This window comes from Oreochromis aureus, linkage group 20 (assembly GCF_013358895.1).
Source record: "Oreochromis aureus strain Israel breed Guangdong linkage group 20, ZZ_aureus, whole genome shotgun sequence".
In the NCBI taxonomy this organism is placed as follows: Eukaryota; Metazoa; Chordata; class Actinopteri; order Cichliformes; family Cichlidae; genus Oreochromis; species Oreochromis aureus.
Genome location: NC_052961.1, coordinates 2002795 through 2025029, shown reverse-complemented (window position 1 = coordinate 2025029; position 22235 = coordinate 2002795). Strand labels below are relative to the sequence as shown.

Sequence of the window (22235 nt, the reverse complement as noted above, 5' to 3'; positions counted from 1 at the left end):
TACGATTACACAGAATTAATGAAAGTAACTATGATTACATGTCTAGTGTATACAGCTATATATGTCATAATAAAATCCACAACATCAGGTTCGGCTTTTCTGGCTTTTCAGTAACTTCCTCACAGCCGCGGCTGCTTCATCGTGTAACTGACTCCCAGCTGGTTACTACAGTAACTCCCAGCTGACCCTGTTGGTTCCAGTGTACACCTGTCCTGTCCTCTCACCTCACCTGTAATGGTTTAAACTGACTGATGTGTTTCGAGTTCCTTCTGCTGATTTCAGTAAATCTCCTGCATGGACTCCATGCTTGTCTCATTGTTTGTGTTTGCCAATCTAAACATTGTTGAAAATGTGGCAGCTGATCAACAGTTTCATCTTTATTTGTTCTCTTTTTTCAGGAGGAAGACGACTCGAGCAAACTCACCTACTCTGAGGTGAATTTGTCCAAGAGGACTTTTGGCTCATGTGTCCAAGTCCTGGTGGCCAAATGCTCGTCCTCGAGCCCTGGACCCAGCTCAGGAGTGGGACCACAGTAACCCAGACCCACTGAGCAGAAAACTGGACCATTTTTTGTCATCACAGAGATTTCCCCTTTGCTAAATTGTAAGTATTAAAATCTTCCAGTGTGTCACAACTTCAGAGTCAGTCATGAAAACAAATAAATTGGGGGTTTTCTTTCGGACTGCACGTCCATCATAGACTTCACACTCTGACATGGTGTAACTTACAAGCACTCAGCACAGCTTATTTTTAACTTTAGTAATATGAACTTCCTCTATTTGCTTCTGCATTGAGTATCAGCCCACTGTTTAAAACTAATGCTGTAAAAAGTTTTTTTTATTTAAGGAAATTCGTTAAAGAGAACAACCACAGCAACTCTGCACACACTGAAGTTCATATTTACCAAAGACACTCAGATTCTGAATGTGAATGTCAGTTCATGGTTATTGGAGATGTTTCCTCTTTGTTCTTTGTGAGAATAAAATAATTTTCCATCTAAAAACAGTGAAAGATATTAAATGTTCCCTCAGTGCTGTTGAGCAATAAGTTTGTCAAACGTGGTCAGTGTTGACGTTCAGCTTCCTGTTCTGCCACGAGCTGACCTCAGACTCTGTGAGATAGCATTAACAGGAAGTCGAGCTGTTGCAGCTGTTATAGACAAAAACAGCCTTAATGCAACTTTTAAAATGGACATGAATGATCCTCTTTTCTGGGTCTTTGTGCTCGATGTCATGTTAGCTGTGATGTAATATTTAAGTTTCATTATTATGTCCAGTCAAAATGAAACTAAGTTAATTAAATAAGGAATTATCTAATAAAAAAAAATGAACACAAGATTCAAAAGATCTTACTGGAAAGCTCAGATCTTTAATGAAGGTCGGACAAATTTACAACCTCAGAGTCAGCAGATACTGAAATACTGTGAAGTCTCAAGAACAATATGTACATATAACAATGACACTTATGATCAATTAAGAGTTTTAATATTAGAAGAAGACTAAATGAATTTTAGCTGAGGTGGAAGAATCAGCTGGACACATCATCACATTTATAATTCGTGCTGTGAATTCTGGTTTCAGAGATAAATGTAAATGTAAAGATTTGCATGAATGAGCAGGAAGCCCTGCAGCAGACTCACAGACGGATGCAGAGGGGAGGAGTGTGGAGGTGTGTGCTGTGTGTTTGGAGGAGGGACTCCTTCAGTTAGAGAAGTGAGGCGTCACAAGTTCCTGGTTTCCAGTGAAGAAGAAGAGAGGCAGCAGTAAACCATCAGAGCCTCATCATGAAAGTCCATCACACTCTGATCTGCTTCTTCTTCCTTTGTGAGTACATTCACTTTTTCTTTCTGTCACTCTCATTCTTCCAACATGTTTCTTTCTATTGTTAAACATGATGATCAGAGTCAGCTATGAGTCACTTTCATGGACGCTTCTTCCATTCAAACTGCTTTTATTCATGATTTCATGGATCTGTTTGTGGCCAGTATGGACAGAAGAAACCATCACAGTGAGCACATTCATGGACATGTCAGCTGCTCACTTTGGCTTTAGGACTTGATCACATGTGAAACCATCATTTCAAACACAGCTCATTACAAGTGTTTCTTACTTCCTCAGAATAAACTGTACAGTCAGTAAAATAAAGGGAACAAACTCAGCCTGCTGCCTTCAGAGTTTATCGACTTAGTTGAACTTTAATTTGACTAAACTGAGAAAATCTGCCTGCAAACATTTTGTTCCTGATAACTCAGATTAAACAGAATAAACTGCCTCACATCCTGCAGCCAAATATAAAACTGTGAGTCATCGCCTGAAACCAAAGTATGAAGAAAAACTGACATGTTAAACTTTTAGTTTCCTCTTGATCACAAACAGCTTAGTGTCAGAGCTCTAACAGGACTGAATGTGGATCTTTGTTCTGATCAATGAGGAGAGAAGAGTGAAACTAAGATGATGTTTAAACTCTGAGCTCTCAGTGTTTCACATTCAGACTTTAGTGTGTCTGTGTGTGGATGCTGTGATCAGACTGCAGCTTCTTACAGGAAGTACAAACAGTAACTATTGATGGTTCATGTTTCCAACAGCTCTGCAGGATGGAAACCCTGAAGTCAACATCAACAAAAACATTTCCTTTGGAGTCGTTGGAGGAAATCTAACAGCTGGATTCCACTTTCCTGCTGGAACATGGAAAATGTTGTGCAGAGGAGAATGTAAAGGAGGAAACATTCTTATTAATACAACAGATGAGAAGAATCAAAGTCACAGATACAGCACTGAATATGTAATTGTAGAAAGTGCTCCTGCTTTGTCTGTGAGCATCACACAGCTGATCATGTCTGATGCTGGACAGTACAGCTGTGGTGTGGGTGGATCTCCATCATCAGTTTCATACAGACAGTTTGAAGTTGTTGTTGCTGAAGGTGAGTTTCAGTTTAAACTGTGCAAATGTTGATTTCTCTGTTTTGTCTTTTGTCTCTGAAAGTCTGAAGAAAGTTTTATAAAACTTTGGAAACTCTGAGATTTTTACTTTACTTCATCTTTTTATCAGTTTTCGGAGTCAATGACTCTGAAAAAACTTCTCTTTACCAAACTGTGTTTTTTAAACTCTAGTTATGTATATAACTATGGAAAAGAACATTCCTGCCATAATCTCCATCATATCAGGATGATGTGAGTGAATCGTGCTGCACAGAACATCAGACACAGCATGAAAAGGAGAAGCTGTGGTGGAGCTGTGTGGGCAGGAGACAATAACACGCTCTATATGAGATTGGCTAATATGATATATGAGGTATCGTCTAAGTGATCAGCTGATCTGTCTTTTGTGGTTGAGCTGGACTTCATGAGCATGAACTAAACTGTGTTTTAAAATCAAAGGTTTGTGTGTAAATTAGAATTTATCTGTTTGATCCATATTTGTATTGCACAGTATTCACTGAGGAGTTTTTAACATCACATTATTCTCACGTTACTGGATTAAACTTGAGGCTCTGCTCTTTATCTGATGCCACAGCGAGTCACGGTTCATGGTTTCAGTAATGATGTTGGGTTTTGATTGATTTCCTCTGATCACCTGCACAGGAACTGAAGCGTTCAGGGTTAAAGTCTGAGTTTCTTAAACCACAGTCCTGTGTGGACTCACTGAACCTGACATCAACATTTAGCATGAAGCTTTTTACCAGCTCGCTAAGTTAACCCATTCGTTGCCAGTGTGTTCACATGAAAGAGGCGGGAGCAACATCTGACCAATCAGAAACATGGAGACGTGCTGACATCAGAGCAGCTGATTTTACAAAGGAAGATAAAACTATAAAGAGGTTAAACACATACAGTAACACAGACTGAAGTCATCTGTGTTAAAGGCTGCATGAACGCTGCGATCAGTAAGACTGTGAACGAGCTTAATAAAGTTTAGGTTTTAAAACACAGAGAATCTGATGGATTATAATCAATATTTCATTAAATTCATGTTTAAAAAAGGTTTTAAGTTGTATTCGTTCAAATGCAGTTTAACTGTCAAATCTAAACAGAATTTAAAGGTGTGCAAATCTAATGTGAGGTCAGCAAACAGCTGCTTGTTTTAGGATCAGATACTTTTGATTATAAAACAAAAAACTGCAACAGGAACAAAAAGAATCAGGGGATAAATTTGTATTTCAGAATTAATATTTCTTCAGGGATCATCAGGGAAAAGCAAAGACATTAAACACCACTGGAAAATTTTAGACCCTCCTACTATCTGCTCTCAGAGGTCTCGGGGTTTTCCAGAGATCTGATTGGACAGTAGGTTTCATACCTGGTGATCTGTGATCTGGAACATAACCTGCTCTGGAGCAGATTAGCTTAGCATATATATGAAATATAAACGGGTAATAAGTGAACCAGCTTCATATTAAAAAGCATGATTAACCCTGGAGTTACATGGACAAGATTAAATCCTGCTTTGCACAGTAAACACTGTAAAACCTCCAGAGTGACACTAGCAGAGTGTCTGTATGTGTCCACTGTGTTATGATGATGTTATGATGATGGCACGAGGAGGTCGGACTGAATCAGAAGAATTCACTTCAAATCACTGTTGAATTCACTGTTCCAGCCACAGACTGGTTGAACTGGGCAGCTCCCAGTGTAACTGTGGCTCAAACTGGAGTTGTTGTGATCAGACTGCATCATCTTCAGCACAGATAGTAACTATTGATCGTTTGTCTCTTTAACAGCACTGCTGGATGGAGACGATCCTGCTCAGCTGAAACACTTCTATAAAGAAACTGGAAGCTCTCTCACAGTCGGATGTTACTTTAATCAGTCTGGAGGACAAAAGTTCTTCTGCAGGGGAGAATGTGGAGAGGACAAGGTTCTTCTTCAAACAGATGATGAAGATGCTTCCAAAGACAGATACAGAATTGGATATAGAGGAACTTCAGAGGAGACATATAGAGGACAAGGAATTGTGTATGTGACAATCACACAGCTGACTGAGTCTGACTCAGGACAGTACAGATGTTCTCTGAATCGATCTCAAGCTTCATTCAGACTCTTTGTGCTCAGCGTCACAGATGGTGAGTTTTCCCTGAAAATGTTTTTAATGTTGCTAATTTAGTCATTGATAGCTGCTGGTGTTTCAGATAACCAGACATATTATCTAACAGCCACACTGTAGATAATGATTTGCACTTTTTCTGGAACTAAAATCTAATTTGACAGTTTTTCTGGAGCAGTATCAAAACTTGATGCTATTATAAAATCTGAATTTCAGAATCTTTCTTTACACTTTTATCCCAGATGTCAGATACTGCTGATCTATCAGACGCTGCTGGTGTCTCACCTTTAAGAAAGAGGTGTTCTTTAACTTCGGTCATTTCCAAACTGGCTGCAGGAGGACTGAGCTGTCCTTTTTGTTAAAGTGCTACAACATCAGGTGGTGGGAAAGGTCACAACGTTTGAAGACAGCAGTCTGTGTCCACTCTGAGGGATTTTGTGTTTGTTTCTTGGTTTCATGCACTGGTTTGGACACATATTAATGTTTGGCTATATTCAGGAAGATTATGTCAGTTAAAATACACCCAGCATGCTGAACAATGATACCTGCCTACTGTGATGTCAAAGATGTGATGTTACAAACATCCTTACTCGCAGTGACACTGCAGCAGTCGTGTGACACACAGTGATGTGTGACTCTGAGTGTGTGAGCGGGCTGCTTTTAAATAAGAACCACATCTAAACCAAACTTCACTCTCTGACCTGTTTCAGCAGTCGTCCAATCAGCCTTCTCACCTTCACTCACCTCGAGTGTAACCACGGAGCAGCCTGAGAAAACATCTGAAGGTACAACTGTGTCCACAGGTTTTTAAAGATCCTCCTCTGTACACGACCACTGTGGAATTTATATCAAACAATTTAGTTAATTTAAAACATTTAATAAAAACTTTACTCAAATGTTGATGGTTTGATTTAAAATCCACTGCTGTGGTCTACAGATATAAACTTACATAAAGATGTCCAAACACGTTTGGTATTAACTGGAGAATGAGACTGTTTAACACAGTCATGCAAAATATCTCCAACTTACCCTGAGTCTGAATTTAGGTGCATACAGGAAAATACTCACCTCAGGGGCCTCATGTTACTAACATGACAGAGAAAATACTGATTACATGCTGTATCAGGACATGTGAGTGTAAACTAACGTCTTCTGAATCTGCTGCAGGTGTTTCGCTGCCTGTGGGTCTGACTGTGGCTGTCATCATCATCATCATCGTCATCATCCTGTTATCAGTGTCTGTGCTGATATTCTGCAAGAAAAGATCTGCAAAACCAAAGAGTGAGGCAACAGGAAACACACACACACAGGCAGTGTGTGTCTAAGAAGTCTTGAGTTGTGTGTGACAGCCACTGCAGCCACTGTAACAGGCCGCCATGTTTACCTGCATCACCTGACTTCCTGTTGTTTTCAGCACACTCACACACACCTGTCCTCTTTCATCACCTGCACTGGTTCAAACTCACTGATGTGTTTTTCAGATCCTCGTGTGGAAACAGAGTACGCTGCTGTCACAGAGGTGAGCTCCACGAACTCTGACATCATCACAGTTTGATGTTACAGGATTTGAAGAAATGCTTCTTCTTCTCTTGCAGACCAACAACGCCGTGTATGAGGAAATCAGAGACGAGGGCGGAGAGAAAGCTGCTCCTGTGGAAATCAGTTCAGTTTATGCTTTGGCCAAATACAACAACGTGCCTGAAACCACAGATGACTACAGCATGATCACTGCAGCCACGCCTGAGCACAGCGTAAGGAAAACGCTGCACAGAACAAACCGAAACTGCAAACTGGGAAAGGTTTTGTAACTGGGACATTTTTCCTTTGTGTTGTTCATATTGTTTACTTCTGTTGTCTGTTGTGATGTGTCACATTTAGCTGCATCAACTCGTGTTGATCTCGCCTCTTGAGCCAAAACCAACTCACAGTTTGCCAAATTACAGAACTCCTCTCATTGTCTTCACTGTTTCCTCTGTAACTTTGCTCTGTTTCACTACAGCATCAGTCTTTGCACAGATCAGGTTCATGTTGATTCCTGGTTTAATGTGTACTCCAGAAAATTTTGAAAGTTGTTATGAAACTAAAAAACAATCTTCTTATTTTTCCAGACTCAAACACTTTGACACAATAACATCTGCTGTAATATTTACACCTCTGATGAAGCCTCACAAGTGTTTATTTTAATACTACACACAGTTTGTAATTGCAGAGAAATACTCTATTCATTTTGGGCGTGTCGTTTCCAAGCAGGAACCTGAGAAAGACCCCTGGAGTTTAACAGGCTAGCTTCAGGAAACAACATAAACATATTGATAAAAAAAATATTACAGTAAAAACAATAAAATCTTTGTTTTTTGTTTTTGATTTTCAGGATGAAGACGACTCGAGCAAACTCACCAAATCTGAGCTGAATAGTTCAAAACCAGACGTGGCCTCTGCCAGCAGCACCTCCCCTCAGCCTCAGGGAGACGCAGGCTCTGACCCGAGCCAGTCTCTAGAAAATCCACTGTATTCTACTACAGACTAGCTTCTATTCTGCTGATGGCATATTTTCTCCTGCAGTGTTCAAAATGAAGTCGTTCTCTCACAAAATGTGAGAATTTTTTAATTCAATGATGTGACAGTTTGAGGAAAACAGTTAAATACAGGAGAGCTTTGACTTTCTGATACACAAACTTTAACAATGGGAAGAAATTCTGCTGTTGGCTGAAGTAACCAAACTAAAAACTAGGCTGAAGTTTCATATTTTACACGTTCATGCTTTACAGTCTCATCCCTAAAGGAGTTCGTCATTCTTTACACTTAGCCAGAAGTAAACCGTTAAGAGTACAGACTGTACATTTTACTGAGCTAAAGCCAAAAACTGTTTATTAATATTATAAATAAATGCTGATTGTTTTTTTAAAGTGGAGAGTGTTATTTGCAGTGTCCTTCTGTGCATTCACATGAGGTCATAATACTGATTTGTTGTGGGAGCATCTCTGCTTAACAACCATGCTCACTATTATGTTTCATGCTAATGTTCTTTAAAGCTAATGTATTTTTTATTTATTTTAAATTGCTCTGCAGAGTATCTGTCAAATAAATGTTCAACTCATGGTTTTTGTTTTTGTTTTTTGTTTTTTGCATGTATAAAATCTTCCTATTTTATAAATAGTGTGAGATTGTAAACATCTGTTTCAGGCAGCAGCAAATACAGGAAGTCAGTAAGTTTGCATAAGATCTGTTCTTCACTGCCTCAGTATGACCTGTGCCGTTAACTGAAATTACCCTTGGAAACATTTACATATGTGATGATTAATGTCACCACTGTCATGTTTTCAGTCTGATTAGTAGCTGAGAGAAGGACAGTAGGACAGGTAAGGACAGCAGAGAGCAACCACACCGACTCTACAGATACTTAATGAAAAGAAACGACCACAGCTGATCAGTATTACTCAGTGCTGAAAGTCTCAGCAGTAAATTGTTAGTGGGGATCAGGCGTTAGCTCCTAATCAGCACCTGTAAGCTGTCAGTACTGACTGGTCAGAAAAAGCTCATTGAACAACTCCAGCAGCTGTTTGCAGAGCCAGCTGTTCTGGTGGATATAAGGAAATGAGGAAAACAGGAGGAGCAGGTGAGGATGAGGAGGAGCTGATGCTCACTTTCGGATTTGGTGGATCAGCGGCTCTCCGTGCTTCCAAAATGTTTATCGACCTCTGACACACTGAGGCACATACTCACACGCTTCCATTTTCTCATGGAGCTAAAAAACAAATTCATTGTTATGACAAAGTTATTCAGACCGTGTGAGTTTCTACAGGCCGTACACATGAAATCATGAATGCTTTGGGTATGATGTCAGGTATAAACAGCGGCACGCTCTCTGTGCACATACACTGACATGAAAATAAGTAACTGTAACCATGGTTACAGGGGGCCGTACTCTGTCCTCATGATTCCTAATAAACGATTTCAGGTCATTATTTATTCTGTGCTTGGAACAAGTTTCCGTCGTAAAATTGAGGCAAATAGCTTCCAAGGCAACAACGTACATAATCCAAGCAGAACAAGCTCGTCACAGTGGCCGTTTATCAATGCCCAAGTACGCGAGTACGTACTCGCGTTCTCGGTGAGTACGTACTCGCGTTCTCGGTGATGCGTATTGCGCCGGAACGCCAGAAAGCACGGACTCGCGATATGTACAATTGGAACACCTGCGTGCGTGATGATGTCACAGGTCCGGGTCTTTACTGCCGTCCCCTCCTAATTTAACTGTGAGTAACATGTTATGAAGCTTAACTGTAATCACAGCCAAACCGGTTTACTCAGGAACAAATAAAACACTGAAATAAACCAAACATTAACATTTAGAAGTGATCTAAGTGACTTATATATCATTTTTAACCTCAGTAGTGAAACCTCTATTAATAAAAATAGTGTACATGTACATACGTGTACATACCTTAATAAAAACAAGCAGGTGAGATGTTAGAACACTTTTATTTCTATTCTAGTGGACACTCAATACTATAGACAGCTGCTGGGGTTTCTTTAACCTGAGTAGTGAGAAGTCCGCGAGCGGGGGGGGGGGTTGAAAACGATGTGCCGGGAGTCCGCTGTTGAGTTCTGGACGAAATGCATTCTGGGATATATAGCTGGACCCAGGTCCACACCGATGCATGCTCGATAAAACGGGCGGAGCGAGAACACATCCGGGACTTTTTCGCGTTCTCGGCTTGACGCGTACTTCGAATTGGAACAGTGCTTGGTCTCCGACTGATGACGTATCACGAGTACACGAGAACGCAAGTACGCATATTGAGAAACGCCCACCATGTGCTCTGTCATGCCCAACCATAACTGAGTGCATTTTCTTAATGCCAGAAGGGGGCGCCGTGGCTCACAAAACCCCCCAGAAGTCGACACAATATCATTGTGTCAGTAAACATGTTGACATTTGGAATAAAGTGCTGTGCATAAAAGAATAATTCCTACTGCCCTTCTTATATACAAGTACAGACATCTCTGCAGTGGGTCTCAGAAACACTGTTCCAGTTCTGTCCCGCTGATTTTACTTCAGCTTTGCCGGCCTCGTTGTCACGGCCACAAAATGTCTTTCCACCGCGTCTGATAGGCCCGTCGTCTCTATGTGTTTGTTAGCTTTCAGTAAAACAAAAAAACGCAACACTGATGTTTGGTTGTCATCTATTTTCTTTCACTCTCTCTCTATAATACATGGTGTGTATTATTATTGTATCCATAATATTATTGGCATTTTTACTTTCTCCATCACACAGGAAAAACATGTACTGACAATATTTCAGAAGAAAAAGCTAATCCTTCATTTTAGTGCATCTTTGTGTCATTTCCATTTTGTTTTGGAGTCCTACAGTTTGAACATCCTGTAGCAGCATTTGATGACTTTTTACCTCTTATGCTATGAAATTGTTCATTAATATTTTGTTTTTCTGCAATCTGTTATTTATTAAATATGTAATAATTACCTTAAAACTTTGGTTTTAGATACTTTGTTAGGATATGGTTACTGCATTATTTTATTATCATAACAGAAGGAGATGATGAGGCACCAAAACAGGAGACGGAGTTGTTCCCAGTTTAAAAAGAACCATTATGGCCCAGTAGATGCTGAAACTATGAGAGCGGGGATGGATACATTTCAGTGAATGTAATGTTGCACCTGACTGTGTAATCTGACGGCTTCAGCAGCATCCAGGTTTGAATACTGCTGCTGAAAGAAATGTAACAAAGGTGAAGAACTCATATTGAACTGATTGTTTGTTAAAGAGAGCCCAACAAAACCTGACTTTGACCTTGAGTCGGTGCTCAGCGTTTGACCGTTTACTATATAAAAGATCCTAGCAACACTCCTGATGGAAGTGTTTATTGTTTCATATGAGATTTCAATCTGAAAAAATGTCCAATAAAAGAAAAGCTATCAAATGTTCACGCACTGCTGTGACGCAACGTTCATGTTTGTTTCCTTCTTCAGGCGCATGTTAAACTCAGACTGGTTACATTTGTTTTAACAGGAAGTTCAGCTGTTGAAACTGTTTCAGACAAATGAGGAGTGTGGAGGTGTGTGCTGTGTGTTTGGAGGAGGGACTCCTTCAGTTAGAGAAGTGAGGCGTCACAAGTTCCTGGTTTCCAGTGAAGAAGAAGAGAGGCAGCAGTAAACCATCAGAGCCTCATCATGAAAGTCCATCACACTCTGATCTGCTTCTTCTTCCTTTGTGAGTACATTCACTTTTTCTTTCTGTCACTCTCATTCTTCCAACATGTTTCTTTCTATTGTTAAACATGATGATCAGAGTCAGCTATGAGTCACTTTCATGGACGCTTCTTCCATTCAAACTGCTTTTATTCATGATTTCATGGATCTGTTTGTGGCCAGTATGGACAGAAGAAACCATCACAGTGAGCACATTCATGGACATGTCAGCTGCTCACTTTGGCTTTAGGACTTGATCACATGTGAAACCATCATTTCAAACACAGCTCATTACAAGTGTTTCTTACTTCCTCAGAATAAACTGGACAGTCAGTAAAATGTGGATGTGATACAGTATAATGGTGCAAACTTCTTCCTGTTCACCCTCTTAGAGCAAAAAATAAAGAAAAATTGCAGAAGTTAAAAAGTGTGTGTAAATTCTAGTAGATTAAAGGACATTAAAATGTTTTTTTATCTCTCTGCAGTTTGAAGAGTTGAATGAAAGAGCTGTAACAGAACTCAATGTAGCTCTGGAAAAGAAAGAAATTAAAAGTAAATAGTGAAACAGAAAAGTCACCTCAGCTTTTAATATTTGTGATCATGAAGCTGGATTAAGCAGAGAGGTGATGATCAGTGAGCAGCTGTATGGCTTCATGCTGAGAAAGAGCTCCACAGATGTGATGTTTGCTTTGAGAGTGTTGATGGAGAAGTTTAGAGAAGGTCAGAAGGAGCTTCACTGAGTCTGTGGAGAGGAAGCAGATGATTGGCTGCTGAGAGAGGAGCTGTGCTACTGCATGAGGAAGTATGTGAGGCTGGTGCAGGACATGTATGAGGGCAGAGAGACGGTGGTGAGGTATACGATAGGAGTGACAGGTCGGAGGTGGGATTACTTCAGGATCTGCTCTGATATATTTCCAGGCATTCCAGAGCACCCTTCAACAAAGTGTGTTGAATGCCAAGCAGGCATGACAAATCTGCGACCTTTGACCCCTTTGATCATAAGTTTCTTTTTGACAAATTATGGAATTGGGCTGGTATCTCTGACACAGCTCTCAAATGGTTTTCATTGTACTTACAGAATGATGAAAAGAGACAGTAACTTCTGAAGACAGCCTCTCCTGCATCAGTGAATGATATCAATTATTATATCAACTATATCAACTATTATATTAATTTATCTGCTAAGATCTTCAGATTATTGACCAATATTTGAAATTTGAACATCACATCTCAAGGCTCATCCAGTTTTGTTTCTTTTAATTAAGAATGTTTGGAAAATCAAATCTCTTTCATTTGGAATTTTTCATACACACTTTATTTTCTCCTGCCTTGATTTTTGAAACTCACTTACTCACATCTCTCCACAGCTCATCTGCAGTTAGTCGAGGCTGCAGCAGCTGCTCAGCATACACAGATCACCTCTGTTCCTGCTTTCCCTGAACGGCTTCCAGTTATATTCAGAATTCACTTCATATTTTTATTAATAAGATACAAAGCCATACATGGTTAGCCATGTAACCAAGACAAAAGAGTAAAAAATTGTTAGCATTAATCCCACTAGCTTAATGCTAACATACAATGAAAATTCCATAGACAGGCTAATTCAGTTAGTAATTTGTGTGCTGCGACTAATCTAATCAGATGCCACTGACCAGATTTTTGATACTGTTTTTGCCACAGAAACAGGAGCAGGCCCACCTCCTCCTCTTAGTGGGACGGTGGAGCTGCTGCACTACAGCACTGGAAATCTGTCCTGAGAACCCACAGCATGCATGACAAAATAATAACTCATCACTGAGAATGACCTGCATAAGAACAAAAAAAATTATATTTGATTATGAGTAAAATAAAAAGTGATTTATTGGAAAGGAATGCCATTACTGACACTAAAGTCTCAGTGTGACTCTGTGTCTGTGTGTAAATGTTAAAATGCAGCTTCTTACAGGAAGTACAAATAATCACTATTAATGGTTCATGTTTCCAGCAGCTCTGCAGGATGGACACACAGAAGTCACCAGTGCACAGACGCATTTTTATCGAATCGCTGGACAAAGCATCACAATTGAGTGCTACTTTCCTTCTTCTAAGATGTGGAAGATCTTCTGCAAAGAAAAATGTGAAAAAGGAAATATTTTAATTGAAACACAGTTCAGCAGTGGTCATCATGGCAGATACAGCACTGAATATAAATACAAATATAATTATGAATATAAATATATTTTGTCTGTAAGCATCAGAAGTCTCATCAAGTCTGACTCTGGACTGTACGCCTGTGGTCTGGGCAGCACTCGAGCGCTATCTTCATACCAGTTCACACAATTTGGAATTGTTGTTGCTGAAGGTGAGTTTCAACGTTTTTTGGGAGTTTTGAATAAAATTTTCAGTATTTCTGACTTTTGAGCAGATTTTTTTTCTATATGAATTATTTATTGACTTAATGAAATATTAAGTCCCACATACTCTTTTTTTTTTTTTTTTTTAAAATCTGGAAACTGCAGAACTGCAAATCTCAATATAGGAAGTATCTGATAAGGCAGACAAAATAAGACAGAAGACAATTTCAGGCACAAAGGAAGACTAACATAAGAAATACCACAGGAACATTTAACACACAGCTACATTTAGACACAGGTACAAACATCAGGAGGGCATAAATTCACCGATCTGGTATAAGGAGATGAGGCTGCATTTAGTGTCCACATGTTCACTGACCCACACACAGTGCAACATCAGCATTCACTACAGAGCAAAGTCAGAGAGCGGTTCATGAGATGATGCAGAGTGTGACAAATGAGGATCTAAAATACAGAACACACAAAAAAAAGTGAGCTATTAATTTGACTGATGAAAGGCCCGACATGAATCCAAAACAAAGTCCAAGAATGAAAATGACAAGAATCTAACTAGAAACAGAGAAAATAGTACAATGCAAGAAGAGATGCAAACTTACAGAGGTGATAAGGGAAGTGAAAGAACTAAATATGGAAACAGACATGTAACTAAACTAAGCTCGGAGGAAAGATTGAGAAGGAAAACGCAGCAAACATCAAGTAAATACACAACATGAACTTAAAAGTCCAACAGCACACAACTGAGTCAAAGACCCAGAACCATGCCAGCTGATCCATATCACCAACATATTTATAGGTTAGACTGAACACCAAAGATGTCAGCCTGGTTGATGGAGGAGTATTGGTAATAATTTTTTGTAACCTTCTGCTGGGTGAAGGAGGAGACAATATATAGATTGTGACTGTGGTGCTGACGCTCACCACCTTGTGACCACCTTCCATCCTCTTAGCCTCAGGGTGCTGGACTTGGGGTGAAACCCTATATGCATGGTCAGGAGCTTCCTGGTCTTGATGCCAGTGGCTTCTATCTCCTCCTTTGTCCTTTTATGGTACCTGATCACGGGCAGGGCGTAGGATCTTTTTCTTACCGGTCAGCTGACTCCTCAGGACTTGCTTGAGGTGGTTGCAGCTTTTCTAGCGGCCTCTTCATGGTTCCCATTTGCCTGTGGGATCCCCAGGTACTTGTAGCTGTCTTCTATGTCTGCAATGTTGCCTTCTGGTAGTTCGATCCCCTCAGTTCCGACTAAGATGTGAAGGTAAGAATGGTCCCAGTGGTAACTGGAGCACTCGGTGCAGTGACTCCCAAACTAGGTGAGTGGCTCCAGCAGATCCCGGGAACAACATCGGAGATCTCTGTCCAGAAGAGCGCAGTCATAGGAACAGTTAAGATACTGTGCAGGACCCTCAAGCTCCCAGGCCTGTGGCCTCGATACAGATGTGGTTTGAGCAAATCCTCATCAACATCTTCATGCAGAGAGTTTGAAGTGATGTTGCAGAAGGTGAGTTTCTGTTAAAATTGTGGAATTCTTAATTTCTGGAGGTCTGCAACACAAATTTCAGTTTTCACAGACAACTGATGATTTTAAAAAAACTGATATTTTGTGTTTCGTAAAACCGTCTTCACTAATAATTTGCACAGGTCCAGTGATAAGTCATTAAAAAAAAAAGATAAATAAAATCAAATGAAACTGCATGTGTCTTATCCTTTAAAGGGTATTCATGTGATTAAGAATTAACCTGATAGAGATCAATTTTTAGCTGCTTTCAAGGCTGGCGATGCGTTTTTCCTGAACAACAATGTAAATATCAGGATGTATTCTTCTAATAATCATTACTTCTATGTTTTAGACAGCGTCTCTTTTAAAACCAAAAATCCCCCTATACTAAATCCTGACCTGGAGAAATGAAAATATTCAGTGTTTCAAACCTCAGTGTCATAAGTTGAATGTTTGTGGAAATCCACCAAGCTTCAGGTTCATATGTGTCATCTCATACACTATTTTAATATATGGTCAAAAATGTGAGGACTACATATTTTTCAAATTTAATCCAAAACAGCCAGAAGAATTAAAGTTTTTATATATACAATCAGAAGCACTGACAACTATGAACCACCTGCTCTAACTATTCACTCAAACGACGACTGTGAAAACGTTCTTTCTTGCTTTGTTAATAAGACCCATAATATCAGAATAAATATTACCCTTCCTCCTCAGAGAGCTTTGCACCAAACTCTTAAAAAGCTCTCAATCTTTTGGTTTGATAAAATGAAACCATCCTTTTGCCCACCTGACTTTTTACCAACCTCGCTGCTCAAACAGGTGTCTCACACCATTGGACCATTGGTCTTTGATAATTCCTTGATCTCTGACTGTGTCCCTACATATTTTAAACAGGCTTTTATTTTTAAAAAATATAGAAAAGTGGTGACCAACCAGCTTACAGAAGTTTTACTCACAACATTTTAAATAAATTTAATTCCTGAATTCACCCGATGCACTCCACTGAAACAGCTCTCCTTAGAGTCTCCTTAGAGTTTCAAATGATATTTTAACACATGGAGATATAAGTTACTATTTAGTCCTTGTACTTTTGGATCTGTGTGCTGCCTCGGGCACAGCTGATCATAGAATACTGACTGAGAGACGTAGAGCATGCATGGGCCTTTCTGGGTCAGCTCTTGACTGTTATCCTCCTGTATCTCTCACAGGAGGTTTTTGGTTATGGTTGCTATTCTGTGTCCTCCTCTGCTACCTTACCTTGTGGTCTGCTGCAGAGCTTGGTCATTAGAGCACTTCACTCTCAGACTGAGGGCTCACTGGTGGTTCTTAGTGTATTTAAAAGAAAAATGGGAGGCAGAGGTGCCTGTGAGATAAGCCTCCAGAGCCACACAATGCTTCCTTTTTTCACTTTTGATCACCAGTAATTTTTTATGACTTCATGGTAAAACGAATTATTCAGTTGGAGGTTACATTTTTGCTTTTATAAAAACTCGATTTAATTCACCGACTTTGTTGTAAAATAAATGTAATTAAAACAAAACTGAAGCACATGAAAGATTCAGCTAAAGAAAATTCTTATGTTTGAAATGTGAATGAAACCATGCTTGATGTTAACTCCTCTAAGGTTCATGATGGGGTGGCTGTGGCTCAGGAGCAGATCATCTACTAATCAGAAGGTTGGTGGTGCAATCATGCCAGTCTGCACGTCACATACCTTTTGGCAAGGCACTAACCACAAGATGCTTTCCGATGTATCCATCAGAGTATGAACGTGTGTGAATGTTAGATAGAAAGCATCATAGAAAAAAGAGCTGGTGTGAATGAGAAACGTTGTATAAAAGCACTTTGAGTGCTCAAAGTAAAAAAGTGCTGCATAAGAACGAGCCCATTTACAAAAGTGCTCCTCCTGTTATAGAAACAGCACATTTGTCTTACCAAGCTCAAACACTATATCATATAAAAGCATGATGTCAGTGAGTTTTTGCAGCAACACAAATAAATTGCTGTTTTATGAACTAACTATTCGTGATGAGGCACAGTCTGCTGTGGTAGCTAATATTCTAGCTGACCACACGGCAGCTCTCATTTCCTCAGCTCTTGATAATCAGACCTCCAACAGTACTCACACTCACATACTGGTTTAGGATGGAGGCCTTTGTCTGTTCCAGTCACTGACTGGTTGAACTGGGCAGCTCCCAGTGTAACTGGGGACCAAACTGGAGTTATTGTGATCAGACTGCATCATCTTCAGCACAGATAGTAACTATTGATTGTTTGTCTTTTTAACAGCACTGCTGGATGGAAACGATGATCCTGCTCAGCTGAAACACTTCAATAAAGAAACTGGAAGCTCTCTCACAGTCGCATGTTACTTTAAACAACCTGGAAGTAGGAAGTACTTCTGCAGGGGAGAATGTGAAAGAGATGACATTTTAATTGAGACTCGGGGTAGCAGAGCTCAGAGAGACAGATACAGCGCTGAATATGAAGAAGAATCTGGTACAAGTGGTATTCTGTATGTGACCATTAAACAGCTGAGGGAGTCTGACTCAGGACGGTACAGATGTTACGTGGACAGATCCTTTAGTACTGATCCATACAGAGAGTTTGAGATTACTGTCACAGCAGGTGAGTTTCTATACAATTCATTCATGTTTCTGGAGAATTAAAGGAAATGTGTATTTGTCTCTGTCAGCTGCTAACATTTGGTTTCCTTTTCTCTTTTCATGATGCTCATGTGTCATATTGTTGTTATGGGTTGTGTTCTGTTGTTCACCTCAAACACCTGAAAAAAACACATGACTGAACTTTTTCAGCAGTCCTCCCATCAGCCTCCACACCTCCATTAACTTTCACTGGAGCCACTGAGCAGTCTGAGAGGACAGCATCTACAGGTACATCCATATACTGAGTTTGAGAGATGGAAGATCTTATAGAAGTCCATACTTTAAGTGAATTTGTATCATTTGTATGGTTTTGCTGTCATCTGCCACTAGGAACCAATCAGAAGTGAGTATGCCATGTAGACATGGTTTTATGCTCATAAAGCATGACAGTCTGACCCAATTCTCCATTTTAACTGAGCATGGAAGAAACTTACCATACAACTATACTGTACATGTGTACTTAGCTACCTTTACAGCCCACATGATGGGCTGGTACTCAAACTCACCAGGAGGTGTTTGTCTAAAATAAACTTGTTGTTCTTGTCAAACTGCTGCAGATGTGGTGCTGTTTGTGGGTCTGACTCTGGCTGTCATCATCATCCTGTTATCAGTGTCGGTGCTGATATTCTGCAAGAACAGATCGTCTAAACCAAAGGGTGAGACAGCAGGAAGCACACAGACAAACACTCATCAAACTTCCTGTTTTCACAGAAAAGTGAACATTTTGTCAGACATCTCTTTGCATGTTGTAAGCTGGGTTTAAATCCTCCATCTGGCCTTCTTGTGCAGAGTTTGCAAGTTATCCCTGCAACAGGCTGGTGACCTGTACAAGTGCACCACGCCTCCACCCTGTGGTAGCAGGGACACACTCTAGGCCCCAACCCTAAATTGGACAAACTGATGGATGGATTTTTATCACAGAGTTTGAATATTCGGTTGAATTACAGTCTCTGATCATTCATGTGAGCATGAATGTGGACATGGTGGTTTTCTGTCTCTCTGTGTTAACCCTGTGACGGACTGAGTACATAAATCCAGTATAAACGCTGTACTGATGTGTTTTTCAGATCATCCTGTGGGAACTGAACGTGATGCTGTCACAGAGGTGAGGCTGAAGGACTTTTAGAAATAGCACCGATGTTTGTGAAACTGTCTGATATTAGAATTTCTCTTCTTCTCCTGTAGACCAACACAGTGTATGAGAATATCCGAGCAGAGGGCAGACACAGCACATCTCCTCCTTACTCTTATGCCAAATACACCAAACCGTCTGGAGTTGAAACCAATGATGACCACAGCTTGGTCACTGCAGCCACTTCTCAGCACAGAGTAAGAAAACACTTTCTGTATTCACGGAACAAACAGTTGTATCTGAGAAAAGTTTCACATTTCTTGTGAAAAATTATGAAGACACACGATATCATCAGTGTCACGTTGACAAGCAGAAACTAAGTTTGAAGAATCCAGATCGTTATTTCAGATCAATAACCCGATGGGAGGATGCTGGAGAGCACCAAGGACTGTATCCAGGTCTTGGAGCAAAGGTCCGATCCTGTGACCTCTAACAACACAGCACAGGAGGAGCTGATATTCTGATATTTCTGATTTCTGGTTTCCACACTACAGTGAACACAAAGTGTTGGACTACTATGTGAAAATGGTCTAAGGTCAATTTAAAACGTTACCTGTAATAAACAATTTTATTTTTTATTTTTTTCAGACTGAAGACGACTCGAGCAAACTCACCTACTCTGTGGTGAATTTTTCCAAGAAGAGCAGTGACTCTGCCAACAGCACGTCCTGCAGTAACACCAGTGAAGTTATCTACTCCGAGCCTCGGGTTGATGCAAACCACTCCGGAGGTGATCCATTGTACTCTACTATAACCTAGCTTTAGCTCCTGTGCTGGTGGCACAGTTTATTTCTCACAGTGTTCAAAATGAAGCAGCGCTTCCATCAAAATCTGAAGATTCATCCTTCCATCCATTTTCTTATCTGGAGCCTTGTCACAGGGGCCCAGACCCAGAGAAGCCCAGACCTCCCTCTCCCCAGCCATCTACCCCAACTTATCCAGGGGAACACCAAGTTGTTCCCAGGCCAGCTGAGAGATATAATCTCTCCAACGTGTCCTAGGTCTGCCCCGGGGCCTTCTCCCGGTGGGACATGCCCAGAACACCTCACCCAGGAGGCGCCCGAAGGCATCCTTATCCTCCTTTCAATGTGGAGCCCCTCCCGGATGGCAAATTCCTCGCCCCATCTCTAAGGGAGAGGCCAGCCACCCTTTGGAGGAAGCTCAAGTCCGCCGCTTGTATCCATGATCTTGTTTTCTGAGGTGAGGGTGGGGACATACACCAACCAGTAAACTGAGATCTTTGCTTTTACACTCGGCTCTATAAGCTAATAATCCTTAACTAATAACTGCTTAACCTACGTTTTTAAAAAAAATTATACACAAACAAAAGAAAGTCAGAAACTGGTAATGAGATATTCATACACACCTCACCCAGTGTGGAGCCACCGAATCCAGACTCATCCGTCGGATTGGCAGATGGAGAAGTGTGATTCGTCTCTATAAAGAACACGCCTCCACTGCTCTAGATTAGACAGCAGGGTTACGCCCTGTGAGAGCTTACACAAGGTGTCATCTCAGGGAAACAAGATGCTCTGCAGTTTTCATCACTACATCAGTACAGTATCAGTACAACACCTTTCACACCTCAGCTGTTTGCTGCATTAGTCTGAGTACCTACAAGCACATGGAACCACATGGGTCTGTCAGCATTTTGTCTTGTGCCGCTAAAAGCTGTTATAGAACTGTTTACAGCAAAGGATGCTGATTTGCTAGAAAAAAGGAAGAAAAAAAGAGGAAGCAGTGTGTTGTACACTCTTGGACTTTTTATTTTTCACGTGATTAAGTCAAACAAAGGAAAGGGCTGTGACAGGGCGGGTGCTCAAAGTTAAAAAGGGGCACATAGAACCAGGCTGAACAACAACAACACACATTCATCAAGAATCTAATATGGAATCACATCAAACTATATCACTGTCATCAGGCGGGGACAATGTAGAGCAAACATACTTTGTTTCACCTGATGGGAACAATGTTGCTGCTGATAGAGCTGGAGGGCGGGGCTGTGCTGATCTGAGGCTGCAGACATTAAAAATTCCATAAGAGAGATGGTAGCTGATTAAACAAGTGTTATTAGATAATAATGAAATGCAAAGATTAGTGACAGCGCTTGGAATCATAAGGCAACAGTTTAAAAACACTGTGGGAAATAAACTGAAATCGGAATAATAGTAGGGCAAAAGAAGGGGACGGTCATGGTAGGGTAAAACTGTAACAAAAACATCTATACACATAAATCACTCCCTACATCACCTTAACTCACTCCTCTCTCTCTCTCTCAGTCACACACACACACACACACACACACACACACACACACAGTGTATTTTAAAGAAAATACATTAAGAAACAGAATAATTTAGATTTAAATTTTCAAATATGACAAAATGCTGACTTTCAAGCAGTAACATTATTGTATCTCTGCAGTTTAAACATTAAATAAAATTTCTGTCTGCACAGAGTGGATAGTCAAACAAACTGAATCCTGATCAATACATTATTTTATATTTACTACTTATTATATATTTTTTAAAATTCTCATTACTTTATTATTAAAGCACTAGGAATAAATAATAAGGGAAGGATTCTGGATCAGCACCATGATGCAAACTTGTGGCCAAAGTATATCCAGTATTCTGGAGAAGCAACATTTTATACATGTGTGTGTGTGTGTGTGTGTGTGTGTGTGTGTGTGTGTGTGTGTGTGTGTGTTTAAATATCACAACTATAATAATCCATAATTATGTGGACATGCATATCAGATAGTTTTTAGAAAGGCAGGGAAAGCCCTGTAACTTACTTTAAAACTAAATATGTTCCCTAAAACAGTGACAGAGCTACAGACCCCTGACAGCCTTACCCAGTTAGCTAGCAGCTAAAAGGACAGGTAATGTTTGTCATGCTGTTGCACACACAGCACACTCATTTGTTTCAGCATAATAACCTAATACTGCTGTGGGCTACAGACTACAGTGTACGCTGTACACCATACTTCTCCAGAATTATGTATACTCTCTGAGTTACTTTGTGTTTAAGGGTTAGGGTTACATGCATGAACTGTATCTTTATTCAACCTCATGTCTCTATTGTTGTTTAAGACGTGTTTTTTATGGACTTAATAAATGATTAAACAATTTCTAAAAAATTATATCTTTTGTAGTTTGGAAGCTAAACAGGCCAAAAACACTGAATATGTTTTCAGTGGTAGTCGAGCATCACTTCAGTAAGTATGTAATGGAAAGAGGAAGCAGCTGCTGGTTTTCTAAATCTATTTGACCCAACATTCAGTGAAGTGATTAAAAAGAGGAAGTAAGAACTAGTTACCGTAAACAAGCT

General features: G+C 40.2%; 3 protein-coding genes and 1 long non-coding RNA gene across 7 annotated transcripts in view; 3 read left to right on the top strand and 1 right to left on the bottom strand.

The window, feature by feature from the left end:
- The window catches only part of LOC116310274 (polymeric immunoglobulin receptor-like), a 107984-nt gene extending 107245 nt beyond the window's left edge, over positions 1–739 (top strand). Inside the window, exon 8 of the mRNA XM_039604551.1 lies at positions 399–739. Within this exon, the coding sequence (XP_039460485.1) occupies positions 399–536 (138 nt within the window). The 3' untranslated portion in view covers positions 537–739. The remainder of the gene's footprint in view (positions 1–398) is intronic.
- An 850-nt stretch (positions 740–1589) lies between these two features.
- On the top strand, positions 1590–19904 carry LOC120435275. 2 transcript variants are annotated; one of them, XM_039604547.1, is made up of 9 exons: positions 1590–1668; positions 11119–11273; positions 13239–13592; positions 17394–17732; positions 17921–17998; positions 18328–18426; positions 18838–18875; positions 18956–19099; positions 19491–19904. In XM_039604547.1, exons 2-9 carry the CDS (start codon positions 11234–11236, stop codon positions 19659–19661), a joined length of 1263 nt encoding a protein of 420 aa, XP_039460481.1. In that variant the 5' UTR covers positions 1590–1668; positions 11119–11233; the 3' UTR covers positions 19662–19904. The 2 variants fall into 2 exon arrangements, with proteins under 2 accessions (XP_039460481.1, XP_039460480.1); XM_039604546.1 differs by having other exon boundaries at positions 13236–13592.
- On the top strand, positions 1662–8138 carry LOC116311862. Of its 3 annotated transcripts, none has more exons than XM_039604544.1 (8): positions 1662–1823; positions 2585–2920; positions 4718–5059; positions 5751–5825; positions 6208–6321; positions 6522–6559; positions 6636–6839; positions 7412–8138. In XM_039604544.1, the coding sequence occupies exons 1-8, from the start codon at positions 1784–1786 to the stop codon at positions 7565–7567; spliced, it is 1305 nt and encodes a 434-aa protein (XP_039460478.1). In that variant the 5' UTR covers positions 1662–1783; the 3' UTR covers positions 7568–8138. The 3 variants fall into 3 exon arrangements, with proteins under 3 accessions (XP_039460478.1, XP_039460479.1, XP_039460477.1); XM_039604545.1 differs by having other exon boundaries at positions 2582–2920; positions 5754–5825; XM_039604543.1 differs by having other exon boundaries at positions 2582–2920.
- LOC120435282 lies at positions 13219–22008 on the bottom strand. The gene is made up of 3 exons (XR_005609619.1): positions 20269–22008; positions 18277–18414; positions 13219–13353 (listed from the first exon to the last, which is right to left on the bottom strand). It is a non-coding gene; the product is annotated as an uncharacterized LOC120435282 (long non-coding RNA).
- Positions 22009–22235: the final 227 nt, after the last annotated feature.